This window comes from Eschrichtius robustus, chromosome 19 (assembly GCF_028021215.1).
Source record: "Eschrichtius robustus isolate mEscRob2 chromosome 19, mEscRob2.pri, whole genome shotgun sequence".
Lineage (NCBI taxonomy): Eukaryota > Metazoa > Chordata > Mammalia > Artiodactyla > Eschrichtiidae > Eschrichtius > Eschrichtius robustus.
In genome coordinates, this window is record NC_090842.1 from 57,140,515 (window position 1) to 57,164,128 (window position 23,614).

At 52.5% G+C, this 23,614-nt stretch overlaps 1 protein-coding gene across 6 annotated transcripts in view; it reads right to left on the reverse strand.

Annotated features, from left to right (window-relative positions):
* AKT2 (AKT serine/threonine kinase 2) overlaps positions 1 to 23,614 on the reverse strand; it is a 51,408-nt gene that overhangs the window by 21,259 nt on the left and 6,535 nt on the right. For 3 of the 6 annotated variants that reach the window (XM_068529354.1, XM_068529352.1, XM_068529353.1), the window contains 4 exons: positions 22,652 to 22,734; positions 10,863 to 10,992; positions 1,909 to 2,037; positions 317 to 428 (listed from right to left, as the gene is read on the reverse strand). In XM_068529354.1, coding sequence (XP_068385455.1) covers positions 317 to 428; positions 1,909 to 2,037; positions 10,863 to 10,908 — 287 coding nt within the window. In that variant the 5' untranslated portion in view covers positions 10,909 to 10,992; positions 22,652 to 22,734. Of the gene's footprint in view, positions 1 to 316; positions 429 to 1,908; positions 2,038 to 10,862; positions 10,993 to 20,372; positions 20,398 to 22,651; positions 22,735 to 23,614 lie in introns of those variants that run through there. The other 3 variants (XM_068529356.1, XM_068529351.1, XM_068529355.1) reach the window with 2 other exon arrangements.

Here is a 23,614-nt window from a genome sequence, read left to right on the forward strand (position 1 = left end):
AATCACTGGAGATGCTCATTAAAAATGCGGCTCCCTGACCCTCTGCAGATCTCCAATCAGAGGTCCCGAAGGGGCCCAGAGCTCCTCACTGTTAACAAGCCCCTCCGCGATTCCAATGCAGCCCCCAGTCTGAGGACACGGGGCGGTGTGGGTGGGAGTCTGAGGGCTGAGAAGCCCTGCACGTCCTAGCTGGCAAAAGGGTTGAGATGGGAAACTCCTAAGGAGGGGCTCAGGGCAATCTGTCCATCTGCGCCCCTTCTCCTCACACAGAGCCTGGCCCCTCTCAAAGGGCCGCCACACAGAGGCCCAGACTTGCCTCTCATCCGGAGAGTCTACATGGAAGGTCCTCTCGATGACTGTGGTCCACTGCAGGCAGCGTATGACGAAGGTGTTGGGCCGCGGTCTCTCGGTCTTCATCAGCTGGCATTCTGCAGAAGAGGGATGTGAGCAGGGAGGGTAAAGGGACAGCCCTGCCAGTCTGCACCCCACATTCCCCAAGCCACCTCACGTGTGCCAGCCCTACGACACTTTAGTGACCGAGACAGCCCTGGCCTTGCCCCGCAGGGCTCAAGGTCCAGTGTGCGTATGTGGAGGGGAGACAGACCTTCCAGTGATGGCTCAGTGGTCAGGGCTGACTGGGGTGGGGAGCCCAAGAGGCAGCCAACCCAGTCCAGGGGCTCAGGAGGCTTTCCCTGAGGAAGGGGCATCTCTGCATTGAGCCCTGAAGGCAGAAGGGTGTGTCGTGTACAGAAGCCTAGAGGTGAGAGAGGGCCCAGCTTACTTAGGGAAGAGCCAATGCCGTGTGGGGCGGGGAGAAGTGAGAGACAGGCTGGAGAGGTGAGCAGAGGCCAGCCTGCGGGGCTCAGGGGGCATGGCGAGGAATCTGGACTTTGTCTTGAGGGCAGCAGGCAGCCATGGAAGACTTTAAATAGGGAAGGGACATGAACAGATTTAGACAGATCCCTCTGGCTGCCGTGTAGAGGGTGAGAGAGAATGGAGGCCGGGAGCCCAGGAGGCTGGGGCTACACCAGAGTGGGGCAGGGGAGGGGAGGGAAAGGCAGGTAGATGGGCCACAGAGGAGGTACAGAGAGGCATCTGGGACGATGCCCTGGCCTCTGGCCTGAGGATGAGGGGGCAACAGGGCCCTCCCAGAGAAGGAGATGGGGAGTACGAGAAGGTTGGGGAGGGAGAGGAGACTCAAAGGCCAGTTTGGGACATGGTGGGTATCCCACGGTGGGTATCCCAGGGAGAAACATGCAGGAAGCTCCTTGGCACAGGTGGGGAGAGTTCGGGAGGGAAGCCAGGGCTGGGAACAGCCACGTGGGGGTCACCAGCACACAGGAAAGCCACCAGGACAAGGCTTTAAGCAGGACAGAGAGGGGCGTGGGGCTGGATTCCAGAGCAAGCAGGTGGGGTGGCCTTGAGAGGCGAGGCTGGGGAAGAGGCTAGAGCAGGGAGCTAGTGGGGAGAGGACAGTGGTCTGGGCTACGAGGTGGCGGTGGAGGTGAGTGTCTTTGAAACGTTCTAAGGAGGTGGGACAAGGATGTGGTGACCAATCAGGTCAGCGGGGAAGGAAGGTGGCAGTGGGTTGAGGGCAGGTTCTGTGAGGCCCAGGCAAGGGCTTTGCACCGGCCAAGCTTTCACTGGTCAGTGTCTGGCAAGAAGGCACCACTTCGGGTACCACAGAGGGGACAGAAGGCCGGAAAATGCCCCAGCTTCTCTCTTCTTCCCGTTCTCCACTGCTGACCAGTACACCCCCCAGGCCCAGTAACACAGAGGTGGAGCAGGGAAAGGGTGGGAAATAGATCTGAGGGCAAACAGGCCCCAGACAGGCCCACAGCCCAAGAACGATCAAGCCCCACGTGTCCCCAAGACCTGCCAGCCGTTCTCTGAGTCCCTGAGACGCACCTGCGACAGAGAAGTTGTTTAAGGGGGGCAGGGTCTGGTCAGGGGCCTCGGGCCGCTCCTTATATCCAATGAAGGAGCCGTCGCTCTTCAGCAGGAAGTACCGGGGCCGCCAGGTCTTGATGTATTCACCTGTACGAAGGCAGGGTGGGAGGGAGAGAGGTCAGGGCAGCCAGCCCAGCATGGCAGTGCCTCACAACGGGCACCACAGTGGGAGGAGGATGGACAAGAGGGTGGGCAGGAAGGTGCTTCTCCCGGAGAAACCCTCGAGGCGGCCCCTGCTAACGCAGGCTGGGCACTGGGCTGGGCCCAGTGATCCAGAGGTCATGCCTGGCAGGAAGGCGCCTGCCGCAGGGCCTCAGGGCACCAGCTGCCTCAGCGTGTGTCCAGCAGCGAGCCATCCTTGCCAGCGCGTGGCCCAGTCCCAGGGGAGGCCCAGGCTTCCAAACACACATGCCCTGTGGCCCTGTAAGGCCAAATCCCATGGGCGGGTGTTCACCAGTACAGCTGTGCAGGTGGATCAAATGTCAAAACACTGTGCCAGGCGGGGTATAACTGTTGCTGTGCCCTCCAAATGCTCCTTGACCCCTTCCATTTTTTCTAACCGTGAATATCCAGGCACCCTGTACACACATACATACAGGTGCACACTATAAGGACCCCACTCCTCAGAGGGCTGCTATGGACTAAAATAAGATGGTGAAACATATATCCACACAAAAAACATAAATGTCCACAGCAACATTATTCATTATAGTAAAGGGTGGAGGGACTTCCCTGGTGGTCCAGTGGTAAAGAATACACCTTATAATGCAGGGGACGCGGGTTCGATCCCTGGTTGGGGAACTAAGATCCCACATGCCGCGGGGCAACTAAGCCCACATGCCACAACTACTGAGCTCGGGCGTCTCAACTAGAGAGCCTGCGTGTCGCAAACTACAGAGCCCATGCGCCCTGGAGCCCGTGCACCACAACTAGAGAAGAGAAAACCCGCACGCCACAACTAGAGAGAAGCCCAGCACCGCATCGCAAGAGCCCGTGTGCTGCAACAAAAGATCCCACATGCCTCAACGAAAGATCCCACGTGCCTCAACGAAGATCCTGTGTGCTGCAGTTGCAGCTAAGACCCGACGCAGCCAAGAATAATAAATAAAATAAATAAATAAATAATAAATCTTAAAAGAACAAAAAGAGTGGAAACTCAAAAGTTCATCAACTAATGAATGGATAAACAAAAACGTGACATATCCGTATGACGGAATATTAACATCAGTCATAAAAAGAAATGAAATATTGGGAATTCCCTGGTGGTCCAGTGGTTAGGACTCCATACTTCCAGTGCAGGGAGCATGGGTTCGATCCCTGATTGGGGAACTAAGATCCCTCATGTCGTGCAATGCGGCCAAAAGAAAAAAAAGAAAGGAAATGAAGTATTAATACATGCTACAAGGTTGAAGAATCATACCTTATGCTAAGTGAAAGAAGCCTGTCACAAAGGATCACAAATTATATGATTTCATTTACATAAAATGTCCAGAATAGGGAAACTTACAGAGATGAAAAGTTGATTACTGGTTGCCTACGGCTGAGGAGGGGGCGAGTCTGGGGGGAGATTGGAGGGTGATGGCCAAGGGGGAGTCCTTTTTAGGGTAGTGAGAATGTTCTGAAATCGACTGTGGTGATGGATGCACAACTCTAAATACCCTAAAAGCCACTGAACTGTACACTTTAAATGGCTGAATTGTATGGTATGTGAATTATATCTCAAGTTGCTAAAAAAAATAAAATGAGATGGCAAATATAAAGCACACATAAAGCACCCAGCCTAGCTAGGGCCCAGCACACCAATAAATCAACAAATGCTCTTTATCATCAGTCCACTGGGCAAGCAAAGAGTGTGCCAGGCCCTTCACTCACATAGCACATGGAGAGGCAGGATGGCAGGGTGGGCTCCAATAAGTCACCTCACTTCTCTATGTCTTTGTTTCCTCTTATGAGGATATCCGTTAATTGATGACGATGATCAGATAGTACTATATAGTGGTACTTTGTGCCTGCCAAGCACTCTCCTGACTATCTTATAGGTTTTAACTTGTTAAATTCTTTCAAATTAGATACTAAATGATTCCATGTATGTAAGGTTCAGAAACTAGCAAAACCCCAAATTCAACAGCACAATAAAAAGGACTATATACCATGACCAAGTGAGTTTTATCCCAGGACTGTCAGGGTGGTTCAAATACATGAAAATCAATCAATGCAGTATATATCATGAAGAGTAAAAAACACAAGGTCATCCAGATTGACACAGAAAAAGCGTTCGACAAAATCCAATGCTCTTTCACGATAAAAATACTCAGTAAGCTAGGAAGAGAAGGGAATTTCTTCCACAGGATAAAGGACATCTATGAAAAACCCACAAGTTAACAACATACTCAATGATGAAAGGATGAAAACTTTCCCCTAAGATCAGGAACAAGACAAAGATGTCCACTTTCACCACTGCTACCAAACACTGTAATGGAAGTTCTAGCCAGAGAAAAAGAAAAAGATAAAAAGTATCCAGCTTGAAAAGGAATAAGTAAAAGTATCTCATTTGCAGATAACATGATCTTATATACAGAAAATCACAAATAATCCACAAAACAATTACTAGAGCTAACAAATTCAGCAAGAGCAACACACAAAAACAAATTGTTTCTATACACCAGCAATGAATAATCCAAAAAGGAAATTAAGAAAACAATTCCACTTACAACAGCACAAGGAGGCAAAGATTTATACACTAAAAACTACAAACACTGCTGAAAGAAATTAAAGACCTAAATAAATGCAAAGATCCTGTGTTCATGGATTGGAAGACTTGATGTTAAGATTACAATACTATCCAAAGCCATCTACAGATTCAACACATTCCCTGTCAAAATTCCAATAGCCTTTTTTGCTGTTGAGGAACAGTCAACCCTCAAATTTACATGGAATTCAAATTCATGTGGCAAGGGGTTCCAAACAGCCAAAGCAATGTTGAAAAAGAAGAACAAAGTAAAAGGACTCATACTTCCTGATTTCAAAACTTACTACAAAGCTACAATAATCAAATCAGTGTGGTATAAAGATAAACATATAGACCAATGGAGTAGAACTGAGAGTCAAAAAATAAACCTACATACTTATGGGCAACTGATTTTCAACAACAATACCAAGACCATTCCATGGGGGAAGACCAGTCTCTTCAACAAATGATGCTGGGACAACTGTATACCCACATACAAAAGAACAGAGTTGGAACCGTATACCATATAAAAAAATTAACTCAAAGTGGATCTACCTAAATATAAGAGCTAAAACTATAAAACTCTTAGAAAAATACACTGGGGTAAATCTTCGTGACACTGGACTTGGCAACAGATTCTTAGATATGACAACAAAGGAAAAAAACAGATCAAGTGGACTCATTGAAATAAAAAACTTTTGTGCAAAGGATGTTACCAAGAAAATAAAAAGACTACCAAACAGAATGGGTGAAAATATTTGCAAATCATATACCTGATAAGAGTCTAGTATCCAGAATATATAAAGAACTCTTACAACTAAGCAACAAAAACACAGTCTGATTAAAAAAATGGGTGAAGGTGGGGGGAAGGGTAAGCTGGGATGAAGTGAGAGAGTGGCATGGATTTATATATACCACCAAATGTAAAATAGATTGCTAGTCAGAAGCATAGCACAGGGAGATCAGCTCCGTGCTTTGTGTCCACCTAGAGGGGTGGGATAGGGAGGGTGGGAGGGAGGCTCAAGAGGGAGGGGATATGGGGATATATGTATACATATAGCTGATTCACTTTGTTATACAGCAGAAACTAACACAACATTGTAAAACGGTTATACTCCAATAAAGATGTAAAAAAAAAAAATTAAAGAGCAAAAAAACTTGATAGACTTGATTGTATAAAACTATGAACTATATGCCAAAAATCAGTATTGACACTTTTGAAGATTTAAATCTTAAAATACATATATAACATAATCGATACAACAAGATATGAATAGGCATAAAAATAAAAATAATTTACCCAAATCTTAAAAGAAAAAAAAGGGTGAAGAACTTAAACAGACATCTCACCAAAGATATACAAATGGCCAACAAGCATATAAAAAGATGCTCAACATCATCAGTCATTAGGGAAATGCAAATCAAAACGAAATACCACTTAACACCCACCAGGATGGCTTTTATTAAAAAAACAAAAACAGAAACAAGAAAACTAAAAGAAAAAGAACAGGTGTGGGTGAGGATGTGGAGAAATTGAAACCCTGTGCACTGCTGGTGGGAATGTAAAATGGTGCAACCCTGTGGAAGCTTGGCGCTTCCTCAAAAAGTTAAATACAGAATACGCTGTAGATTACACATACAGAATGTATGACCCAGATTTTATACATTTCTTACCTACATTATCTAACTATATATAATAGATTATAAATAATATAACCTAATGGATATATACGTCCCAGCAATTCCACTCCTAGGTGTATACCCACCCCCAAAATTGAAAACAAGTACTCAAATCCTTGTATACAAATGTTCATAGCAGCACTATTCACAATAGCCAAAAGGCAGAAATACCTCAGATGTCCATCAACAGACCTACAGATAAACAAAATGTGGTATATTCATACAATGGAATATTGTTTGGCTATAAAAAGGAATGAAGGGACTTCCCTGGTGGCGCAGTGGTTAAGAATCCGCCTGCCAATGCAGTGGACACGGGTTCGAGCCCTGGTCCGGGAAGATCCCACATGCCATGGAGCAACTAAGCCCGTGCACCACAACTACTGAGGCTGCGCTCTAGAGCCTGCGAGCCACAACTACTGAGCCCGCGTGCCACAACTACTGAAGCCCGTGCGCCTAGAGCCCGTGCTCCCCAACAAGAGAAGCCACCACAATGAGAAGCCCGCGCACTGCAACGAAGAGTAGCCCCCGCTCACCGCAACTAGAGAAAGCCCGCGAGCAGCAACAAAGACCCAACGCAGCCAAAAATAAATAAATAAATTAAAAAAAAAAAAAAGGAATGAAGTACTGATATGTGCTACAGCATGGATGAACCTCAAAAACATTATGCTAGGGGCTTCCCTGGTGGCACAGTGGTTGAGAATCTGCCTGACAATGCAGGGGACACGCGTTCGAGCCCTGGTCCGGGAAGATCCCACATGCTGTGGAGCAACTAAGCCCGTGTGCCACGACTACTGAGCCTGTGCTCTAGAGCTTGTGAGCCACAACTACTGAGCCCGCGTGCCGCGACTACTGAAGTCCGCGCGCCTAGAGCCCGTGCTCCACGACAAGAGAAGCCACCGCTATGAGAAGCCCGCGCACCGCAACGAAGAGTAGCCCCCGCTTGCCGCAACTAGAGAAAGCCTGTGTGCAGCAGTGAAGACCCAATACGGCCAAAAATAAAAAAATAAATAAATTTATTTAAAAAAAAAAAGTTATGCTAAGTGAAAGAAACCAGACTTTTGTGGCCACATATTGTATGATTCATTTATATGAAATGTCCAAAATAAGTAAATCCATAAAAACGGAAAACAAATTGGTGGCTGCCAGGGGCTGGGAGGAGGGGGAATGAGAACTGACTACTTAACGAGTACAGGGCTTTCTTTCAGGCAGATGAAAATGTTTGGGAACTAGACAGAGGTAGTAGTTACACAACACTGTGAATGTACTAAAGGCCACTGAATTGTGCACTTTAAAACAGTTAATTCAGTGTTATGTAAATTTTACCTCAGTTTTAGAAAGAAAAACAAAACTAGAAAAATTCATCTACTCTATTGGAGGTTGGGAGAGGCACAGGGGCTTCTGGGGACTGACTGACTCTATTTCTTGACCTGGACACAGGTTTGGGGGTAAGCTTATAATCCAGGCACTTACCTGTGGTGCTTTATATATCGATAACAAGCTAAGAAAAAAAAGAAACCTAGAAGGAAAAATATCCTCACACCTATCCCATTTTACAAATGAGGAAACTGAGGCACAAAGAGGTTTCATTACTTGCCTGAGGCTCACAGTTGTTGACCGGGAGAGCTGGGATTGGAACCCAGGTTTGCTCTGTCCAGAGTCCATGTTCTTGACCACTACGCTGTCTGCCTCTAAATTGGCAGACAAGGCCTGGCCTGCTGGGGCCTGGCAGAGAGTATGCTGAGGCTGTGTCAGAAAGGACACCCGCACATGGCATAAGGGACCCATTCCTTGAGTGGACCTTGCTGAGCAAGAGGCGGCATGTGAGCCAGGAGCTGGCTCAGGAGTTGGAGCCTGAACCTCAGCACTACCACCTCCTTGCTGAAACCTTGGGCAAGTCAGTCTTCCTGCCGAGCTTCAGCTTCCTGGTCTGTGAGACGGTGCCCACCTGACGGGGCAGTAATGGAAATGCAACAAAACTGGGTCTGCCTAGAGCAGAGCCCCAGGCCCGGCAGAGTGGGCACACAGTAAGCCGGAGCTGCTGTTATTTCAACCACCAGGGGTGGGGTGGGGTGGGGTGGGGTGGGGTAGCGGGGATGTCCAAACAGCTGCAGGGCCCACTTCGCCTTACCCACCTCTGCCAGCTGCTGCTCAGACTGACAGGCACTGGAGAGACCCAGGAGTGACACGCACGCATGTGTGTAGGTATGGTACAAACCCAAGGCAGGTGGTCATCTCAGCAGCTTGTCTGGGTCCATGCAGGTAAGTGGAGACACTGAAGGCCTAGGAGGGGCTGAGATCCACTTAATGCCATCAGCATTAATGCCAGAGACAAAGCCCTGCCCCGGCCACAGTTCTCGGGCCACCTTCAGGGCTCTGCCACCCCAGCCTAGTGAGCCAAGGGCCACGGAAAAACTCAGGAGCCTGAGACCCTGGCACACCCTAACACACTCGCACTATCCACACACACAATCCCAAACGTTCATTCAACAGTTATTGAGTGCCTACTGCACGCCAAGCACTTTTCTAGGGCACTGGGGACAGCTCAGTGAACAAGCCAGATAAAATCCCTGCCCTCATGAAGCTGACAATCTCAGAGGCCTGCGTTGCTGACCCATTTTACAGATGTGAAACCAAGGCTCAGAGAGATGACATAGCTTACCCAGTCACACTGAGAGGAAGTGGCAGAGCCAGGGTTGACACCTGCCAAGGTTCAGAAAGCCGCATCAACAGCCCCAAACTCAGGGCCCAATCTGGGTGGGTAGGCCAAGGTGTCTTGAGTACCACCCTGCCTGGAAAGGGCAGCAGGAAAGGATTCTCCCCTGCTCAGTCTGATGGGGGAGGCCTGGCCTGGGGAGCCACCTCCGTCCCTCATCACTGCTCCATGTCTGCGGGCTGTGACAGGGCAGGATGGGCGGGCACCTCTCCCAGTTTCTGCAGGGCCAGCCCCACCAGCCTCCTCGCCCCCTTTAAACATGCCTGGCCCACTCCCCTTTGTGGACTCATGGGCTGTCCCCTTCGCCCTTGCCCCAGTTAACTGTGGGGCTCACTCCCTTGCCTCCCTTCAGATCTTTATTCAAACCCCCCCTTCTCAGTGAGGCCCTCGCTGACCACCCAGTTTGGGATAACTCCCCCTCACACCCCTCCTCCTCCTCACATTGTTCGGCTTTCCTCCGTGGCACTCACCACCCACTGGACACACCTGTCTACTCAGGTGCCATGGGCTCTCCCCCCCCAGTGTAAGACATCAACAAAAGGATGGGGACTTTTGGCTCATCTGGTTCACTGCTGTGTCTCCAGCACCTAGAACAGTGCCTGGAACACGGGAGCTGCTCAACAGATGTCTGCTGAGTGAATGAAAGTGCACAGAGTGGCTACCCCCAGGCCTGGCGTCCCCCTCCGCAGGGGAAGGTCCGCGGAAGCCAGGACAGTCTGCCTCCTTCGCTCCTGGGCGCCTGGACAAGCTGCCTCTCAGCACGTGCCTCTTCCTAGCTGCCCCTGCACACGGCAGCGCGGGCGTTAAGTGCGCTGGTTCTGGGGCAGGGGCCTGGGGCCTAAGGGTCTAGTCTCTTAGTCTCTTTGTAAATGACTTCATTTCTCAGCTGCCCACCAGCACAACCAGATCGGGTCACGCGCTGGCTCACAACATCCTGGGCTTCTGAACGCCTGGAGAGTTAAAGCCCTTTCCACGGCGTCGAGGGCCGACGGTCTGACGCTGCACCACCGCTCTGCCCACCTCCTCCAGCTCGCCCTCGCTCGCTCTGCGCCAGCCACACTGGTCAACTCTCCGGTCCAGGCACAGTCTCATGCCCTGCAACACCCCTGCCTGTCTATCCGTGTGGCTCGCTCCCTCACCGCCTCCAGGCCTCTGTTCACTGTCCCCTCCTCGAGCTGCTGCCACTGAACCCCATCTTCCTCCAGCCCGTTCCCCTTCACAGCTCCTATTTTTCACAACGGCACTTATCACCACCTGACATCATGTCTGTTTATTGTTTGTCCCCATCCCCCAATGGATCGCAAACTCCATGAGGGCACCACAGTGTCCCCAGAGCCTGGGGTGGCCAGCCCGGCATACCACACACTCCACGAGTATTTGCTGAATGAATAAATGCTGAATATCATCTCACTGTGTTACTTCAGTTAAGTGACTGACCCTCTCTGAGCCTCAGTTTCTTCATCTATAAAATGGGGCTACAAACAGGATCACTAATGCAGAGGCAGAACTTGAGGCCTGGCCTGGAGGCTCATGCAGGAGGTCCAGCTAGGCCTGGAGGCTCAGGCCCAGGCACAGCCACAGTCCCTCTGTCCAGACTACTTTCAAAGATCCCATGAAATGGGCTGGTAAGGAGCTAGTGGCCAGGGGCAGGGAGGGAGGCAGACAGGGCTTGGAATGCTGGCTCCTCAGGTGGTAAAGACCCTGTACCTCTGCCTCTCAGGGCACAGCTGCCAGGAGAGCCAGGGCGGAAGGGGGAGACACGCAATCCCGTGGGCAAAAGCAGCCCCTTACCGCGCTTGTGGAGCCAGCCTTCTTTGATGACAGACACCTCGTTCATGGTGGCAGCGTGACAGGCTGTCACCTAGCTCGGGACAGCTCAGGGCAGCAGGACATGCAGGAGGTGCGGTGGACAGAGCACAGTCTGCAAGACAAGAGAGGAGCCTGTCAGAGTGGGAGGGGGATTGGGCCTCAGCGCCTTCCCTCGGGACAGCCCGCCTCTGAGGCCCCTCGGGCTGCTCGGACAGGGTGGAGCCAGGGCGGGTGGGCCGAGACAGGCCCTGGGGCCCAGGCTGAGGGGGAGGAGGTGGCCATGTCCCCAGGGAGCCCAGTCTTTGGGGGAAAGGACACGAGCTTGCCCTCAGGGCCCACTCTGGAAGGAGCAGAGCTCCCTGGCCTGCGCCCGGACACTCAGGACACCCGTGCTGACCAGAGGCAGCCCCTCCACCCACCGTCACTCCTGGCGGGGCGGGGCGGGGCGGGAGGCAGGCGAGGAGCTGCAGCCCCACCCCCTGCGTCACTCCCATGCCCCAGCGCTGAGGTCACCTGGGCTGAAGCAGACAGCCCTGGGCACCTGAGGGAGTGCTCAAAGCCACCAGTATCTGCCTGCCAGCCCCAAACACACACACACACACACACACACACACACTCTCTCTCTCTCTCTCTCCCTCTCTTCCTCTCTCCTCTCTCTCTCTCTCTCTCTCTCTCTCTCTCTCTCTCTCTCTCTCTCTCTCTCTCTCTCTCTCGCTCTCGCTCTCTCGCTCTCGCTCTCTCGCTCTCTCTCTCACTCACTCTCTCCTTTCCAAACCAAGGAACCACCAACCTGCCACCTTTAGCGAACCGAGTACCACCCCCCCCCCCGGCACCAGGTCACCTCATATCACTCCCTCAGCCTCAGTTCCCTCCTTGTCCCCAGCAGATGACAGAGGAAAGAAAGGTCTCAGTGCTCCGCATCTTCAACAAGAAAGGAACCTACTGCGTGTACACTTATCTGGGGCCCAGAAGCCAGTCCTGGGGGCTTGACCGAGGCCCTGGTCCCCTCCCAGAGACCTCTGCTTCCGTCCTCAGGGAGCAGCAGCCAACAGACTGACGGACGCTGAGGCCGCTGCTTCGTCTCAGGTTCCCGGGGCAGAGGGGAGAAAGTGGGGAAGGCAGCCACCAGCTGGGCCCCTACCTGGAGCCACAGGCCTGGACAGGGGCCATGGAGCTCAAGGCGCCTTTCGCCTTTCCTGGCCTGGGGTTATTTGCGGACAGCAGGTCAGGAGCTACGGTGGCCCCCAGAGAAGTGGCAGCTGGCTCTGGGGACACCGCGGGCATCGGCTTTCTCTCGTGCCCCAGGGGAGCTGGTGGGTTGGACACACTACTGCCTGGCATGTGATGGTGGCAGGCTGCCCAGGCCCCAGGCAGAGGGAAGGGAGGTAAGTGGGAGGAAGACAAGATGGACAGTGTCAGGGAAGTAAACAGCGGGGGAGAAATCACGTCTGGACTCTGAGCTGCAAAGACAGGGTCCAGCAGGGGCTCCCTCCCCCAGCAGGTACGGCTGGCACCTCCGGGGCTCACACCCACAGACCGAACACACCCAGGACCGCCAGATCTTCGCTCCAAAACATCCACCAGTCTGTGCTTCAGTCTTAATGTGACCAGGGTTTCCACCCCAGCCTCCCTACAACGCGGCTCAGGTCCAGCGCTGTCCTCTCCCACGAGGACTCACCCCACCTCTTCCCTGGCCTCCCATCCTCCCATCTGTCTCCCTCAGCACCTACAGGGACCCTCAAATCTGACCCGTGGCTTCCCACAGGCCTCGGGAAAGAGCCAGGCTCCTCAGCTTGGGATTCCAGGCCCCTCAGGCCCTGGCCTCTGCTGCTCCCCACCCCTGCTCCGCCCGCAGTCCTCTCTGCCATCCACAGCTTCCTGATCCTCTCCCACTCCACCTCCCCTCCCCACCTCCCCTCCTCACCTCCCCTCCCGCCCTGGCTTTCTCCCTGGGTTCCCAGCCTGTGCTCTCAACCCCTGTACTCCATCCTAAATCTGACCCTGTCCCTCTCTGTTCAAAACCCTTCCGTGGCTCTCCAGTGTGCTCAGAACACAGAACAAGGTCCTTTCCACCACAAGAAGGCCCGGCATAAGCAGAAAGGCACCTAGAAAGCCCTCAAGAAAGGCTAATGACCGTGACAATGATTACCACACCAGCCACTACCCACCTCCCCAGCCCCTCCTCCCCCGCCCTCACTCTCTGCCAGGCTTCTGGCACTCAGGCCCTTCCCTTTGGCCTCCATCCCCAACGCCTTCTGTGAGTTCCCCCTCTTCCTTAAGGTCTCAGCTGAACCAATGCCTCCTCCAGGAAGCCTTCCTGACCTCAGAGGCTGGACTGGGTCCTCTCCATGCACCTCCTGGTCAACTCTCCCCACACCTCTGAACACTAATTCAGCGCACCAGCCCGGTGTCTGGCTCTCTGTTGAATGCACAGTGAACGAACCCAAGTCTCCCCAAAAGATCCCCAGCCCAGGACAAGCGACAGCCTCAGAAACAATTCCAGAATCTATTCACGCCACCAATCTTTTTCTGAACATGTCCTAAGCTCCAGACTCTGTCCTGGGTTCCAGAGACAGAGAGTCACTAAGACACAGCCCCTGCCTTCAGGAAGCTCACATTCCAGTGGGGGAGGCAGACAGTACACAGGCCACAATGTCAGGTGGCAGCAAAGAAAAGTGAACAGGGGAAAGGAGGGCAGGGAATGGGTGCTGTGTTAGCCACGCTGTATGAGGGACAGGTGACCCAACGTGTAGGGAGCAAATTTCAGGCAGGGGAAGAGCAAGTGCAAAGCCCCTGAGGAAGCTTGGGAAGGAGCTTGGGGAATGTGGCTGGCACAGGGTAAGGAGCCGGGGCAGAGAGCACACTTAGGGCCTGGAGGCAGGCGTGGTGGGGAGTTAGGGAATTCCTCTCCAACACGGGGGCCAACACTGCACCTTCCCCTGGTACGAGCTCAGTTCAGAATAGGGCTGGGTTCCCAAATAGGGCTGGGATGGAGAACCCAGAGTCCAAAGGAAGGGTGGATGTGGAAGTAAAGGACAGGGGCCTCGTGTCCAATCTCAGCTCTCCCCTCCCCTCCCCTCCCCACCCTCCCCAGCCCAGCAACTTCACCTCTCGGAGCCTCTGTGATTCAGCAGCACCAGGGCTGTCAGTAGCACGAAAGCACCCACTGTGTGCAGAGGCTCAGCCCACTGCCTGGCCCCCAGTGAACACCCAAACACGTGGCTGCCAAGATCAGAGAGAGGTGAAGGCAGCCGGGTGTGGCCCAGAGTGGTCAGGGTTGCAGAGTCCAGGAGCCAATGCCAGCTGGGTGGCCTTGAGCGTGAGGGCGCTCCTCCAGAGCCTCTCCTGATCACTCCCAACCACCCCACCAGAGGGCCATGACCATGCCCAGGGCAGGGCAGAGGCTGAGAGAGGGGAAGTGTTTACCTTGGGTCTCCCAGCTGAGGAGTGGTGGAGGCCCTGGCTGCAGCTCGGCCCACCAGAGCCACTTTTTATATTCTCACTTCAGCGACTAAAAAGCCAGCAAGCAGCAGCTAGGGCGAGGGTGGGGGAGGAACTGAAAGATCCCCTGCATCCTGCCTGGATCCTGCCCATCCTCCCACTGAGGGTGGCGCCTCCGCTGAGGTATCTGTGACGCAGTCCTGCAGTGACGAAACACCATCACCACCGCAGCCAAGAAGATGGCCTGCTCCCTGGGGAGCTCCCGATGGAGGACACCCAGACCTGCCTCTGGAAGTCGGGCATCAGCACAGCAGGGGAGTGCCTGCATGGCCCCACCCCACCTACTGCTCTGTAGGGTGTCTGGGCTTCAATCGCTGAGGGTCTGGGCAGGAGCTACAGCTGTCAGTTAAGAGGTGAGCCACCTGGGAGGCAAGGTGAAAAGAGCAAGGGCACCTCAAAGGAGAGGACACTCACACAATGAAGGAACGCACACAATTTCATTAGTTATGGGGAAATGCAAATTGAAACCACCCACCAGGATGGCTAAAATTTTAAAAACTGACAACTCCAAGCGTTGTCAAAAATGTAAAGGAATCGGTACTGGTGGGAGTATAAAATGGTTCAACCACTATGGAAAACTGTTTGGCAATAACAATTAAAACTCAACATATGCCTACCCCGTGACCCAGCAATTCCACAGCCCTCTAAGAGAAATGAGCACATTTGTTTACCAAATGACATGTACTAGAATGTTCACAGCAGCAACATTCACAGTAACCTCAAAACTGGAAACAGACCAGGTATCCATGCACAGGAGAATGGATAAACAAACTAAGGTAAATTCATAGAGCACAACACCACACAGGGACGGAACTACTGATACCTACAACAGGGATGAAGCGTAACAACTTTACACGGAGCGAAAGAAGCCAGATGCAAAATGACACATCAAGTATGAGTCCATGGACAGCAAGTTCAGAATAGGCAACATGACACCATTTGTTTCTCACTTGTAAAACTGTGCAGAAGATCAAGGAAGCAAATATCCAAAAGTCAGGAGAGTTGTTACATTTGGGAGTAACAGAGGAGGGAGGTTTCTGGGAGCTGACAATGTTCTATTGTGATTACAGAGAATCACAGCTTTACAGTTATTTGTTATACTGTACTGTATAAAATACGTTGAACATATTTTTCTGTATTTTATGACGAAGTCACAATAAAAAAGAACAGTTATTCGTTATACTGTACTGTACAAAATACGTTGAACATATTTTTCTGTATTTTATGACGAAGTCACAGTAAAAAAGAACCTGGGTTTCGGAGCCCAGAAGATACAGGGGAACTAAAATCGGGCCTCCTGGCTTATGGGGCTCCCCCCAACCCCAAGGCTGGCTTGCCTGGATTTTCACCTCAAGGCCAGTCACCAATGAATAAGGAAGAGGAATCTGGGGTCCGCAGGCTCTGGATTTCAGCCCCAGGCTTTGCTGCTTCTTGGCTGTGCGGCTGCAAGCGACACCCTCGTTGGCCTTAGTGCTCCCATCTGTACAATGATCCGGCCAGAGGAGGGACGTGCACCCCGGAGGGGCAGGGCTGGAGTGTTGGTATGTTTAACACAGAAGAAAGCTGAAAGGGAATGAAAATCACCACCCACAGTGGTCAGCTCTGAGCAGGGAAAGGAGAGGTAACTGGAGACGGGTCCCTAAGGGGCAAGGGCAAGATTTGATGTTTTAAATATCTGCTAAGTACATGGATATCACTGACTTATTCTAGTGTATGTCTTAAACACTCTAGTAAATTTTTTTTTTTAATTTTAGGACTTTTATTTTGGCTGTGCCGTGCAGCATGCGGAATCTTAGTTCCCCGACCATGGATCGAACCTCTCCCCCCTGCATTCGAAGCACAGAGTCTTCACCACTAGACCGACAGGGAAGTCCCTAATTTTAGAACTTTTTACTTCTGTCTGCCTCGGAGGTCTTATTTCTCAATGGTTTCCAAACTGTAGCTCCCTCAGAAGCTTCATCTCACCTTGCTGGAGTCACGTCCATTAGAGGTGATTTACAGGATGACACAGGGCCAGGGGGAGAGAGGCCCTTAGATGACTGCCTTGTCCTAGCTGGCAGCCTTGGGAAGGGACTGGGTCCTGGAAAAGGTCCTTCCAAACCTCTTTTCTCATCTGTAAAATTAAGGTCACTGTGGTTCCCGCTACTAGAGCGGTTGTGTGGCCCAGATGAGTGAGCTCCAGTGCTCCTGTCGTCGCCCCTCCTACAATCTGGGACCCTGTGACCGCCCGAGTCAGAGGAAACCCCCTCCTCTGCTCAAACCCTCCCAAGGCCCCATCTCACCCAGAGTAAAAGCAGCCAAAGTCCTTTCCGGAGCCCAGGACCCTATTCTGCATCATCTTCCACTTCACCTCTCCGAACCCTCCATGGCACCGGTGCCTCCAACACACCTGGACCCCCCTACCTTGGGGCCCTTGCACATGCTGCCCCCTCAGTCAGAACTGTCTCCTCCAAGTATCCGTGGGGCCCTGCCCCACTTTCTTCAGCCTCAGCTCACATGTCTCTTTCTTCGCGAAGCCTCCATACCCTCCGTGGTCAAGAGAACCTCCCGTTATCCTTGATGAAGGTAAAGCGCTCATCATCACCGGCTTGACTGTACATATTTACTTGTTTACAAGCTTACTGTCGACCTCTCTCCACTGTGATGTCAGCACGGTAAGGGCAGGGCCTGGCCTGCTAGGGCACTGCAGGACCCGATCCTCACGTTCAGATCCTCAGAACCTTGCATGGTGCTAGGTCCACAGTGGGCGCTTAATAACTATCTGTGGAATGAACATGGGTAGGAGTGAAGCTCTGTGCCCAGAACACGTTCAAAATAAGTTAAATTCCTTTCCTTGCCCCTCATCAAGTCCTTTTTCTCTCGCCCCCTCTCCCTGACCTGCTTTCCATGCCAGACAGCACAGATGGGATAAGGAGGCAGGAGGGGGAGGCAGAGGCTCTGCATCTCCTGGGGCTGCAGACAATGGGGTGCGGCTCCGCCCTGACACCCTGACCCCCCAGGAGCCTCTGTCACCTGCTCTGTAATCTGCGCCGCACCTACAAGTCCCAGGAGGACTTGCTCAGGAGAGAAATTCAAAGACAATAGGAACCTGTGGTTCGACAGGCAGCGTCTGCCCGTGGGAATGTGGGAGGAAAGGCGCAAGCGAAACGACTCCCTCATTCGCCACCTGCAGCTCTGTGAACTGGACCCGCGTTTTGTGAGGGCACTTTAGCAAAACTGAAAAAGTGGAAAACGCACATGTCCTTGGAGCAATTACTCTTGCAGAAAACGCTTATGCAGGTGCACACAGGTTCTCAGGCGGGGTTGCTCAACCTCGGTACTAGTGACATTTAGGTAATTCTGGTCATGGGGCTGTTCTGCAAACTGTTAAGAGGTTTTAGCAGCATTCCTGGTCTCTACTTGCTAAAACCAACAGCTCAACCTCCCTCGGAGTTCTGACCATCAAAAATGTCTTCAGCCATGACCAGATGTCCCTTGGGGGCAAGGCCATCCCCTTGGTGAGAACCGCTGTTCTGAGAATACTGTTGCTGGAAGAGTGAAACCCAGGAAGCAACCTAAATGCCCACAACAAGGGTCTGGTATCGTCACAACGGTTAATATGATGCCAGTACGAAAGAGGCAATGCCTACGCAGCACCTGGCACACGCCAGGCACACCTAAGTGCTTTGTACATGAGAATTCAACTCTCGCAGACACCCTATGCGGCAGGCACTCTTTAGCTGACAGTTCTGGTTCTTTTTTAATCTCTTCGTATAATTATATTTAAACTTTTTTTCTTTTTTCTTGGCTGCGCCACACGGATTGCAGGATCTTGGTTCCCCAACCAGGGATTGAACCAAGGCCCCAGGCAGTGAAAGCACAGAGTCCTAACCACTGGACTGCCAGGGAATTCCCAAGGCACTCTTATTATCATCTCCATTTTTATGAAGAAACTAAGTCACAGGGGTGAAATAACTTGCCCCATCACCTGATCAGGAAGTATGGAGCTGGGCTGGGACCACACGGGCCCAAGTGGCCTGTGGAGTTAAGGCACACCTGGATTCACGTCCCTGCCCGTCAACTTTATAGCCTCCCCAAGTCTCAGTTTTCTCCTCAATGCAGTGGGGATGACAGCAGTGCCTCCATCGCAGGCTCATGTGTGGGAAGAGCCCAGCAAAGCACCCAACCCTCGGTGACGGTCCACCCACCAGACAGAACACAACGCAGGCGTGCCATGCACAAGAACCAACCTCAACATGACATGCTGACACTGCCTGTCAGCGTTCAGTGTGCTCACGGCACAACAGAACATCGGCCTGATCCCTTTCTGAAGCACAAATGTGTATGCACCACATCGCCTCAATTCCGATATGCTTATTTTTTCACAGGCTGACAATACTGAGATTGACATGCATCTCACAAACCACATATAAACTTCATCTGCAGCATCCTTTTCAGAAAAGCGGTTATGTGATCAACAGTGGATCTTACGGGGAACAGTGTCTTCCACGGGAGGGCACGAGGTATATGTTAAATGTCATGTGCAGAGAAGGAACTGTGCCAAAGAGCCAACAGAGGCAGAATAACGGGAGCAGGAGTGAAGGTGGTCTCGGGAACCAAATGCATTTCAACCTCAGCTCCGCCACTTGCTGTGGAGCAAAGGTCCAAGGCTGCTGTGAGGATTAAATCAGTTTATCCACATAAAGGCCTTCAAACAGAGCCCGATACGACGACTGCTCAACACCTATCAGGTGTTAGCATTTCCCCAGCAGGTAGAGACATGGGGACCATCACTTCCTACATGACACGCTTCTGTAATGTGAATTTTTACCTACACTGCCTCTTTGGTAAGAAGGCAGTATTGAAGACACTTTTTCTTCTCCTGAGCACTACATGCTCCCCACAACTGCCCCATCTGTCTACTTGGAGCAGGTAAGACTGGAGGCAGGCTGAAGACGTGGGTGGGCTGCAAACAATACTGGGACAAGAATAAGCACCAGAGCAGACTTCCTTCTCCTCCCTGCCACCAGCCCCACACTGCCCCGCTCTGCCCGCCTTTCAGCACCCACAGAAATCATGTCAAATGTTTGAGTCTGCCTGGCCACAGACCCGTAACACTCGAGAGCACCATGTCGCAGCTAGAGGGACCCTCCAAAAACAGCTCTGCTCCGGGATCACGTCACAGGCCCTTATGGAGGCCACAAAGGACCACTTGAGGTGGCCCCTGCCTGTTCTCCAGCCTCATTGGTCAGCATGCTCTCCCTGCCCCTCCACTTTCCCCTTTACTCCTTGCTCTCTCTCTCTCTCTCTCCCTCACCCCAGGGCCTTTGCACATGCTAGTCCCACACCCATCTTCACCTGCCAAATCCTTGTTTCCTCAGGGAAGCCTGCCCTGACTGCCCCCTGCCTCACGAGTCACAGACCGTCAGAGCTCGGTTTTCCTGTCCCCTCACAGCACTTACCACCTCTACCGTGCTCAGTCAGTCACTCGTATAATTAATTATCTGGGTAATGGCGCCTCCCACACCAGACTCAGAGCTCCATGAGGCAGAGACAGGGCCCGTCCTGGTCTGCACTGTGTCCCCAGCCCCACCCAGCCAGGGCCAGGCCCAGAGCTTTCATCAATTCAGAGTTGGGGTGGCAAACAGAACCACAGCTTTTGAGCTCAGAGTTCTGCCAAGTGGAGGAGAAACAAAAAAACCTGCATTCACTCATTCCACAAATATGGCACCCTTGCTGCGTCAGCACTGCTCTGGTCACCAGAGAGTCAGCAGTGACCAAAACAGAACTCCCTGTCCTGGGGGACTTTATTGGGGGGGGGGGGTTTGGACAGGCATTAAAACAAATAATTTAAATAAACAGATAAGTTATACAGTACACCAGAACTGACAAACGTTATGGAGAAAAGAAGCATATAGAGAACTAGCTGTGTGGGAAGTGGGCAAGGGTTTCCAATTTTATAAACGGTGGTCAGAGCAGGGCTCACTGAGACAGTGAAATCTGAGCACAAACCTGAAAGAGATGAGGCAGCCACGTGGAGACCTGGGGGAGAATGGTCCAGGCCAAGGAAGAACCGCACCAAGGTGTGGCCTGCGTGAGACACAAGAGGTGGCGGAGAGGAGCAAGGCACGTGTGGCTACAGAGGAAGCCGGGGACCTGGCTGGGCAGGGCCTGGGAGGCCACTATAAGGGCTGTGGCTAGGATTCCCTGGAGGTCCAGTGGTTAGAACTCGGCACTCTCACTGCCAGGGCCCGGGTCCCTGGTCGGGGAACTGAGATCCTGCAAGCCTCGCGGTGCAGCCAAAACAAAAACAAAAACAAAAACAAAAAACAAAAAACCAACAAAGGGCTGTGGCTATTTCTTGGAGAGAGATGGCAAGTGTCAGCTTGAAGAGGGTGCAGTGTATGGAATCCCCTGGCCCCGGTGAGGCGGGAGCTGTATCCCAGCCTTCTCCTCCAGGAATTGTGCCCAGAAGAAGCCCTATGCACTGGCCTGACACTCCCACCACCTGGCTCACTTGGGGACCACAAGGACCCATACTTCACAGATGGGGAAAACTGAGGACAGGAAGGCTGGACAGCTAGGACACAGCGGAGGAGACTGGATCACGGCGTCCCAGCCTGAGCCTCTTCCACCTCCCTCCACCCTCACTCCCAAGAAACCGAGCCCCTCCCACACCCCAGCCCGCCCTCCCTTACCATCCTCGATGCCCTGCAGAAGAACAGGGCCGCCCGACACACACACAGACACACAGACACACAGACACACACACACACACACACACACACGGCCCCTTCCGTCTGGCTGAGGGGTTCCTCCCTCACGGGAGCGGCTCCGCACCGCCATCCTCCGCCTGCCTCCCCAGCCGCGCCCTGAGGCAGGGCCTGGTGGTGTGAGACCCCACGTCATCCCTAGGGCACCTTGGAGCAAACAGGCAGGGTCCTAACCAGGGCTAATATTTACTGAGTGCTCACAACGTGCCAGGCCTGGATTCATATTAATAATCCTCACAGCCACCCTGTGAGGTAGATATTATTACTATCCCCATTCCTTGGAAGAGGAAACAGAGACCCAGAGAGAATAAATTGTGTGCTCAAGACCATAACAGCGGGTGAGTGCAGGACATGGCTGATCTAGACAACAGAATTTTCTGTAATGATGGAAGTGTGGCTACTGGGGCTAGTCCAACTAAAGAACTAAATTTTCACTTTAATTTTAGTTACTTAAAATTTAAATAGCCACACATGGCTAGTGGCTAGCACATTGGAGGTGCATCTCTATAGAAGCTCTCTTAATGAGGCAGCAGGAGCCTGAAGGCAGGGGCGGGGGTGAGGGTGAGCCAAGTACCAGGGATGCTCACAGGCCCGAGGGCTGGATCATCCCGGCCTGCCGCCTGCGGAGGAGATGCTCCCACACTACACCATCACTCCCGAGCCACGACCCTGAGCTGCTCACCCCAGAGAGCTGGAACAGGGCTCCGAGGCCCAAACCCACACCTGGAGTCCTGCTGGACTCAAATCCTGACTTCCACTTCCAGGCTGCAAGGGACGCTTCTCTGAAGGTCAGCATCCTCGCTCTATAACATTTGATCTTAACACCAACCAGACCAAGCGTTTATTATGTTATTTCAAAAGATGCCTTTTTTGACAACCCAGGGTCGTCGTGGGGACCCAATGAAACGTGCTTCCAGCACAGTTGGGGGTGAGGCCGGCGCTTTGGAAGACGGGCAGCAATTACATAAAGGTGAATTCCAAAGTCAAGAGCCAGCCTGAGCCTCAGTTAGCCAGAGCTATGGAAGTGGCAGCTATGTTAATACTGTCACTAGCTGGTTAAAAGGAATTATCCAGATGATTCGTGACATGCCCACATTAACTTTTTAAAAAATATCATATAAATGAAAACACACAGCTAGAAAGAAAGCAGACAACTCGCAGACACCACCCCAAAACACATGCTCAACACCCTAACCGGCCGCCACCCACCTAGGTCTCTGGACACCAGTTTGAGAAGCACGGCCCTAGGGGACCCCAGACCTGCCCGAACAACCTGGGTCCTGCCACCCTCCGCTCCCTCCCTCTCCCCCAGCTCCACCAAGTGGCCTACTCTCAGTAGCACCACCACATCAAGGTACCTCCCACCTCAGGGCCTTTACCCAGACTCTACCCTGCCTGGCCCAGTTCCTGAATGCCTCACCTCAGGAGACTTCCCCAACGCACCCCGCCCCCCACCCCCACCATGGCCAGCTTAGATCTCTGTTCCCTTCCTCGGAGCACCAGTAAGGCAAACATTACCTCGTGGCGTCCTCCTCTAGACTAGGTGCTGTTCCTGGTGTCCAGAACTACACGTGGCACAAAGTAGGTACTCAGTAAATCATCTGGTGAGAGAATGGAATATACAAATGACCAGAAACAGCCAAAGCTGGCTCCAGAAGCCATTCAGGAATCAGTGCCTTCCACCCTCATCCCTTCCCCCTGGCCTCTGGGGAAGGATGGAGCTGGCCAAGGTCAGGGCTCCACGGGCATGAGAGGCAGCCGCAACCCCTCTCGCAAGCAGGCATCAAGTGGATCTAACTCACTCATTTCCAGGACAACTGAGGCTTACCTTGTGCCAGCTCTGTCTAGAAGAAGAGAAAGCAAAAAAGAACAGCAGTAACAATCCCAGAAAGAGTGGCCATGGCATTGGTCAGAGACAGAAGAGCCAGTCTTAAAAAGGCAGACTTGACCCCAGATAGAGCTGGGTTCAAATTTCATGTCTGTCACCTATTAAAACTTTAACTTTGGGTAAATCCAATGACCTCCCGGGTCTTCATCTGGGGAGAAGAGCTGCACCGAGCTCCCAGGTCGTGGTGGGAAGCAGGCATGTAAAGCCCTGGAGCAGTGCCTGGCACAGAGAGCCCACTCTGCCAGCTCTCAGCAAAACACGGGCATTCTATGTAGCGTTCTGCACCTCAATTTCCTCTCCACAAAATGGGGTGACTGCTGCCTACCTCACGGTCTGCCGTGTGTCTGAAAGAGCATGCACGGAGTGCTCATAGCGTCTGGCCGAGCCCCTGCTCAGCGATGGGCGTGATGAATATTCCTGTCCGGTGCCCTCCCCAGTGGGAACCTCAGCTAATTGGCCTGCCACTCCTTCCCTGCCAACCAATAAGCCCAGGCTGGCCACATCCAGAGCCCCTTCTCTGCTCTCAGGTGCCCAGCCTGACAACCTCCAGCAACAGCAGCTCAGATCCATTGAGCACCTTCTCTGGAGGCCCC